The sequence below is a fragment of the Ammodytes marinus genome (genome assembly GCF_949987685.1).
Source record: "Ammodytes marinus genome assembly, chromosome: 3".
NCBI classification, from domain to species: Eukaryota; Metazoa; Chordata; class Actinopteri; order Uranoscopiformes; family Ammodytidae; genus Ammodytes; species Ammodytes marinus.
In genome coordinates this window covers 33,713,646-33,722,188 of record NC_137232.1, presented here as the reverse complement: position 1 = coordinate 33,722,188, position 8,543 = coordinate 33,713,646, and the positions used below count along the sequence as shown (strand labels likewise).

General features: G+C 39.5%; 1 protein-coding gene across 1 annotated transcript in view; it reads left to right on the top strand.

The window, feature by feature from the left end:
* The window catches only part of LOC307248810 (ladderlectin-like), an 8,490-nt gene extending 644 nt beyond the window's left edge, over positions 1 to 7,846 (top strand). Inside the window, exons 3-7 of the mRNA XM_080025326.1 lie at positions 1,680 to 1,698; positions 2,431 to 2,510; positions 2,942 to 3,076; positions 5,116 to 5,227; positions 7,044 to 7,846. Coding sequence (XP_079881452.1) covers positions 1,680 to 1,698; positions 2,431 to 2,510; positions 2,942 to 3,076; positions 5,116 to 5,227; positions 7,044 to 7,117 — 420 coding nt within the window. The 3' untranslated portion in view covers positions 7,118 to 7,846. The remainder of the gene's footprint in view (positions 1 to 1,679; positions 1,699 to 2,430; positions 2,511 to 2,941; positions 3,077 to 5,115; positions 5,228 to 7,043) is intronic.
* Positions 7,847 to 8,543: the final 697 nt, after the last annotated feature.

Sequence of the window (8,543 nt, the reverse complement as noted above, 5' to 3'; positions counted from 1 at the left end):
CAGTTTATTTAGAAGATTGAAAAAAAAGCCATTCTTAACCTTTTCAACATTTATGTATTATTTTGTGTATTAATTTCTTAATGCAGGATTGTTTGTAATTGGGTGTGAGGGTGGGATATGGGTGGGGTATGTTTGGGGAAAAAAGGGGGAACAATGTATAATCCTTTGTACTGCAATTACTTTGGAATTTTGTCATTTAATTAAAAAAAACTTTGAAAGAAAGAAAATTGAAAAAAAAAATGTTCAGAAGTTTATCTTATCTTTATCTTTTCTTATTTTAAACCTGCAGTGTGTAGAATTTTGGGTTTTATTTCCTAGCAGATTTTGTAGAAAGTAATTATAATATCCATAAGTACATTTAATTTAGTGCATAATAGCTGAAAAACATTTTTTTAATAATTTTTTTCCCCTTAGAAAGGGTCTCATATATGCCCATATCTCTGGTCTTGGTCCAAAATATGCAGAAATATGGACATATATGAGACCCTTTCTAAAGGAAAAAATTATAATAAAAAAAATGTTTTTCAGCTATTATGCACTAAATTAAATGTACTTATGGATATTATAATTACTTTCTACAAAATCTGCTAGGAAATAAAACCCAACATTCTACACACTGCAGGTTTAATAACCAATTGTATAAAACTTTGCTAAAAACAAACTTTGCCAGTTGATTTCTTAAATTTAAACAATAACTTATCGTATTTAAAAGAAAATTTAGAAAAGTTTGAATAAATGTGTAAATTTGGCAAAATCAAACCAATTATGTGTATTTGCATCTCTTAAAGGGACATCATCTAGAAAGTTCTAGAATGCAACGCTCCCTGGGTAACCCCAACCCTTTTGAATAATAACAGAAGCTACAGTGGCCTTCAAGGACAAGAACAATTCTAAATTCTAAACAATATACCTGATGACATTCCAAAAACATGGATTCCTCCATACGACTTGCCCGCTCAATGGACAAAATGTAACATTAATATTTGTAATTCTCCGCTCAGGAGGATAATTCAGATTATTGGCAGAGGTGATTTTACACCAATGAGGACATATTTATGAATGAGGATATTGATTTTAGATAATAAATTACTTAAAATGTTACACAGTGTCCCTTTAAAAAAATTAAATAAAAATTGGATTGAGTTAAAATCTTAATTTTCATTTTAATTTGTACAATTTATTAGCGTCCAAAGTTTTTACAGGACAGATTTTGGACACAGCCTTTTTATCATTTTATAAAACAAACAATATTATGTACAGATCTTAAAATTGCATTTTCAGCATGTTTTCAAGAAGGAAATGTCTCATAAATCAGACAATTAACCACATATGAACAAATCCTTCTGTAATAACCTTCAGAATAGTGCTGAGAATGATACGTTTAGTTGATGTAAGTGCTTTAGAAGTTCAGATTTATGGTTCAGAGTATTGAAACGTATAGTGTTGAGATAGTGTCTGTTAAAGATGGTTGTATAGGAGAAATATACAGACGCAAACAGACAAGGTTTAGTCAAATAAACACCTGAATGTACATGTTGGACCTTTGATTTATACTAGTATGAAAGAAGACATGTTATGGAAGAAAAATAGACGAAAATCTACACATTGATCAGTGCTTGGAATATTGATGTTTGCCTTGTATGTCTCACCTTAAATAAATGTGTTTTTCATGTTCACAGTGGTCTGCAACCATTAAAGGTACGTATGGTGAAGTTGTTACTGTCCTTTTTCTTTTTGTGATTGCAGAGCACAAGACAGCCAGCCACACCTACACACACACACACACACACACACACACACACACACACACACACACACACACACACACACACACAGAGCTAGATAGGATGGTGACATGCCCTTAAGAAATGCCGCCATTGCGACATGCCAGAAACACTCCCTGTGTTCCAAATCACTTACCGCTCTCTCTCTCTCTCTCTCTCTCTCTCTCTCTCTCTCTCTCTCTCTCTCTCTCTCACACACAAATACACATACACACAGGCACAAGCACATACACACACGCGCATACACACACACGCACACACACACACACACACACACACACACACACACACACACACACACACACACACACACACACACACACACAGGTACACAGGTATTGGCACAAAGGTTCCGGGGTGCAGGATTTAGTGCGACACTAATTCAGTCTATAACAGTTTGCTAACCTGTTACACGTAAACAACCCTGATACTCATTATATACTGCAGCTCCGGATTTTTCTTCAATCTTCATCTCTACATTACTTCATGGAAATGCTCTTAATGACAATATTCTTATTGTGAATTTGGTAGAAATGTTGTCAGTAGTTAATATTATAAAACCAAAACGTTCATTCTACTCAAACATTATGCCTATAAATAGTCAAATGAGAGCCTCACCATGATATCCCCTTCTTTGTGTACACAGCTTGTCCCACTGGTTGGACAACTCATGGCTCTCGCTGTTTCATGGCTAAAGACTGTCCCAAGGCCGTGGCCGATGCAGAGGTACGTATCTGGTTGGTTAGCCTTTCTCTCCTCTACATCTCATTATTCTAGTTAAGTTAAGTTTGCTTTATTAGTTAATTTAACTTAGTTAAATCTGGGGTGGAGGATTTGGGGAGAAAATGGCAGTTGGGATAGAGATTCGAATCCAAATACCTCAACCACTCCACTAGTTCTCTTTGGTCCCTCCCCTATGGTCCCTCCCTGACACGCTCTACACACCAACAAAGTCGTGCCAAAGTGAATGGACAGTCCCGGCAACAGCCAATAAGAACAGAGAATCGGAGCCTCGCTGTGATTGGTCAAAGTGTACAGCTCATGTTAACTTTGACCAATCAGAAATCACGTACCCCAGCTTTAAAGCGACCATCCTCCATTCTCTACAAAGCTTCAGAAGTTGCATAATGATTCTGTTTGTCTGTCTCCCTGATCAGTTGGAATGCGTTTCCCTCGGTGCAAACCTGGCTTCCATCCACAGCTTGGCAGAACACAACCTTGTGAGAAAACTGATTCACACACAGACGGGCTCCAATGCTCAGTTCTGGATCGGGCTCGTTGATGTTCTAAAGGTGAGACATATTTAGCACATGTTTACTAATACAACCAATAATGAAATCCCCTGAGGAATGTTATCAAGATTTTTCAGCTCAGACAAAAAAACTTTGTCCCGCTTCAAGTGTTACTTGCGAATTAACGTTTTCGGGAACAGTGCTAGTTTGATTTAACGCCCGCTCAAATTGTAATATCAAAAAATACTATATGCACAGGTATTAAAGGTTCAGTAAGCGGAATGGTCAGTTTAGCTAACTTCCTGTCAGTTACTGCAGTTAGCAGTCCCCTCGCACGTCCCTACGTCACCACATTAATGCACTGCGGTCTTCAAGCAGCGAGTTATCTAGCATCATCTCAGATAAGTAAGTGTGATAAAACATGTTATTACATGGCACTTGGGAAATCCTATGTAAATCACTGCATTCTACAGGTCTGTTATTTCGAATAAAGTGAGATTTCAGGCCCGGTTCTAGACAGTTAGATTAGGGTGGGCCTGTAGAAATTTTAGGTGGGCAGAGAGACCGATGATGCTCGCAAGCGCAGTGTGCGTGAGCAGAATTTTTTTGCCCTTGTAAGATCTCTGCGTCTGATTTTTGGCACATTTACTGTGAATTGTGTAGAACACAATATGCAAATAAACTTTGAGTGTTGCTGTGTGGGAGATTTGATTCTTGCATGTTTTTTTCCAAAATGTTTATGAATAACATATAATATACATTATATACAACATAATGTATATATTTTTTTTTAATCGCAGTATTACTGTAACTGTAGGCAGCCTGAGCTGATAGAAGAGAAAGCTTTGGGACTGGGCAACCTGGATGGTGGTAGTCCAGAGCTACTATACACACTATATAGATATATAGTCTTTCCACAATTGCCTCCGATGTCCAGCTGGGTGAAAGTAGTAGCCAGCCGAGGTCACAACCCTGCTAGGGTGGTCCGGGGGTATGCCCCCCCGGGAGATTTTTTTTTACCTTTTCAAAGTGAAATGCATGAATCTGGTGCACTTTGAGAGGAAAATTAAGAGGCTAAATCTGAGGAATTTTGTGCGAACAAATAATTTGGAGACACTGGGTCAGATGAATTAGAAGCTATTGAAGAAAGACGCATAGATTTTCCATAGAAATATACATTTTAAATAAAATATTATGGAGGGTCCTCTGGGATGGGCTTGGTGCTCTTTTTCTTTTACGGGACATATTTTTCTGTAATATAATGAATTCATTTAAATGCAGTGAGAGGAACGAAGCAGAAGAACTCTGTTGTCCAGTTATCTTTTTTTCCACAGACAAGGCTGAAATAGGCTATAGACTATACACAGTGCATGGGCAACTGAGGGCAGCCCCATTTCCAAATATTTTTAAATAAACTCAATACATACTGTGCATGCCATGGACTTGAACGTGACGTGATCAGTTAACCTCAGATTACCTCCCAGAACTGATTCAATATATCCCAGTAACCATGTGGTCTCTGGTTCCGCCTCCCAGTAACCATGAGGTCTCTGGTTCCTCCTCCCAGTAACCATGAGGTCTCTGGTTCCTCCCAGTAACCATGAGGTCTCTGGTTCCTCCCAGTAACCATGAGGTCTCTGGTTCCTCCTCCCAGTAACCATGAGGTCTCTGGTTCCTCCTCCCAGTAACCATGAGGTCTCTGGTTCCGGTGGGTGCTAGTAGTAAAACTAGTGGTGGCTGCTATTACATCTACGGTGCACCACCATCTCTACCATTGTGTCCTTGAGCAAGACACTTAACCCCAAACTGCTCCAGGGGCGCTGTACTATGGCTGACCCTGCGCTCTGACCCCCTCTGGAGTGTGTCTGTCTGTCTGTCTGTCTGTCTGTCTGTCTGTCTGTCTGTCTGTCTGTCTGTCTGTCTGTCTGTCTGTCTGTCTGTCTGTCTGTCTGTCTGTCTGTCTGTCTGTACTATGGCTGACCCTGCGCTCTGACCCCCTCTGGAGTGGGGGAACTTGAGAGGGGAGATGAGTAAAGACACATTTCAATGTAACCATTGACTAATAAAGCAACTTAACTTAACTTTGTTCTCTTTTCCAGGAGGGAACGTGGATGTGGACTGATGGCTCAAGGGTTGACTACACCAAGTGGCACACCAAAGAGCCCAACAACTCAGGAGGCAGAGAAGACTGTGTGATGATCAACCATCACGGTACAAACACACCCTGCGTTCTGAATCGCATACTTTCTACTATATAGTATGGCGGAAAAAAGATTTAGGATGTCCCGATTCTTGTGGCCAGATTTAGGATGGTTAGAAGTACCCGGATGTCCTACTTCATCCGGCCAAGATTGTTAGTGTTGAAAACTGCATCCTATTTGGCCGATTCTGACCCACAATCCGGTGCGCACGTGAAGTGACCATATGAAAACAAACGGGGATGCGACGGATATAAAAGCAAGAGGCAAGACCAAGGCGCAATGTTATGATGAAATAAGAGAGTAAAAGTACGTCCCAATAGTATGCCTACTGCATCCTAACTAGATTATCTTTATGGTCGGATGTAGTATGCAGAATAGAAAAAAGAAAGAGTATGCGATTTGGAAAGCAGGGAATATGTCTTGATTCCATTTCAATTGAACCAAAACAAAAGAAATAGCAATATGTAGGCCCGACTCCATCACCCCAGTCTCATCGACAGCCAAACAGCTTCAGATACCTCGGACACACACACTGGTCAATCAACTCACTTTTGATGCATTCTGTTATGTTAGACAATAATATTATGTAACTTTTCATTAAAGGTGCAGTGTGTAATATGACATCATCAAGAAAGTTCTACAAAGTTCTAGAATGCAACACTCCCTGGGTATCCCCAACCCTTTCGAATAATAACAGAAGCTACAGTGGCCTTCAGGGACAAGAACAATTCTAAATTTTAAACAATGCACCTGATGACATTCCAACTATGACACTTTCAAGATGGCGGCACTAGGCCTTGGTCCAAAATATGCAGAAATATGGACATATATGAGACCCTTTCTAAGGGAAAAAATAATAATTCAAAACATTTTGTTCAGCTATTATGCACTAAATTAAATGTACTTATGGATATTATAATTACTTTCTACAAAATCTGCTAGGAAATAAAACCCAAAATTCTACACACTGCAGGTTTAATATTTGTATTCTCTCTATTTTTTTTTATGGTTGAGAGACTGTACATAATGTGCACCCCTGCCTTTTCCCCACTACATAGAGATTCAGGCCTTTTGTGTTACGATTAGCAGCAGGCAGGCAGGCAGGCAGGCAGGCAAGTATAGGACCCAATAGCAGACAGTTCAGGTAAAGGATAATTTTTTAGCTACCCTAAGACAAGGAACAATGAAACACTTTCCCTGCGTTCCAATCCTCATACTTCCCTACTATTTAGTATGCCAGAAAAAGAAAAATTATGTCCCAATACATGCAGGTCAATTGTAGTATGCTGAAAATACATAAATGCCCCACTAACTCCAATAGCATTTTGGAGTATTCGTCTTTATTCTTGACATTTATCGACATAATGAAAAAAAATCTTCCTTATCCGATTTTTTTTTCTCTCCAGTGGCCCTAAAACTCGTCTATACTTTAGTATGTAGTGTATGAAAAAGAAAAAGTATGTGATTTGGAATGCAGAGAAGGACTTAAATACAAAAGACAGGGGAGGCAACGAGGAACACCTTAATCACATTAGGGGAGGGACCAGTAATCACACAGGAGGGAAACTTGACAGGACACAAACACACACCACACACACACACACACACACACACACACACACACACACACACACACACACACACACAAACACACGGGACATGGGGAGAAACAAGACAGACATACCAAAATAAAACAGGAAACACAGGGAAATACCACCAAAACAAGACAAGAAACAGACAGATCATGGCATGTTGTGTACTAAACTCAATGAAATACCAATACAACTTTGAAGATGTTTATGCCGATATTGTTTTTCCTTCTCTAGGTCCCACTTGGAATGATTTCCCATGCACAGAGAAGAGAGTATTCGTCTGTGCCAGAGACAGAGGATACCAATGATGACCTTGTTATCTCTGATTTTAACTTTCCTTATTAGAGAACTTGCTCTAAGTGATTCCCTTTCCAATGCATGCTATTCAAATCACATCCCTCCTTAATCAGTAACACAGGGTTCCCAGATCTGGCTGAGATATTTTGGTGTTGAAAAAACAGCATCTTATTTGGGGGATTCTGACCCACAAACCAGTGCGCGACAGAAGTGACGTCACATCGACGAAGCCTCCATATGAAAACAAACAGGGATGAGACAGACATAAAAGCAAAGAGGCAAGATCAAGGCACAATGTTATAATGAAATAAATAAGTAGAAGTATGTCCCAAGTGTAGCATACTGCGTGCTAACTAGATTATTTTTATGATCAGATGTAGTATGTAGAGAAAAGAATGAGTATGCGATGCGGAACGCAGGGTTAATGCGTCTCTCTACGCAAACTGATAACTGATAGCATGCTAACTTGTAAGCACTATTTCAGAAAAACAAGCTGCATCCAAATGTGTATCCAATAATACCGGTGAAGTTTAAACCATCAGTCTGGATTTAATCAAAAGTAATTCAAGGAAAGATGTTTATATAATGTCTGACATGTCTGGGCATTTTTATGTTTTTAACACTGGTGGAAATTAGTGTAAATTCAAAAATTTTCCAAAACATTCAGTTAATACCAAACAATTGTCAAGCCTGGAAAACACAGAAACACACACACACGCATATACACACGCGCGCACACACACACACACACACACACACACACAAAACTTTCTGCCTCTGGGAACCCTGTTTATATCACAAACTGTAAACCAGTCTTTTTATTGGAGGGAAACGTTCTTGTGATTTCCTGTCGTATAACCATTTACATCTTTAATCAATGAAAAAAGAAAGAAAAGTGGATTCCACAAATAAAAATATTCTGCACCGTAATGTGTTTCTGTGAAGTCCCATGGGGCGCAAGCGGACATTTTTTGCCCTTGCAAGATCTCTGCGACTGCTTATTGGCACATGTGCTACATTGATGAGTTTTTGAGAACAGCATTTAACAGAAAGAACAGCTTAGCATGTGAAAAAAGTTGCAGAGAAGCCTACAACTGCCTTTGCAAAGGAGAGACTGCGCTCTGTGGACGTTGACCACAGAAAACCTGGTGATGGGTGAATTTGGAGGCAGGCTATCGCCGTGCCCACCTAATCAGAAGCTAAGAATGGTCCTGGTATAGTAAATAGACATATTTTAATTGGCTGAACAAAATTTAAAAAAATAAAATCACTTTTGATTGAGTGGGAAGGTTGCACATTTGGGGAAACATCTAATTTGCCTGAGTTGAATGATGGTTACACAATTAAGAAAAAACATCGATGGGCCTGTACTTGGTGCCCTACGCGCTCTGCGTACCCTGCGTATAGGGAGCGGCGGCCCTGCCTATTGAAATGGGC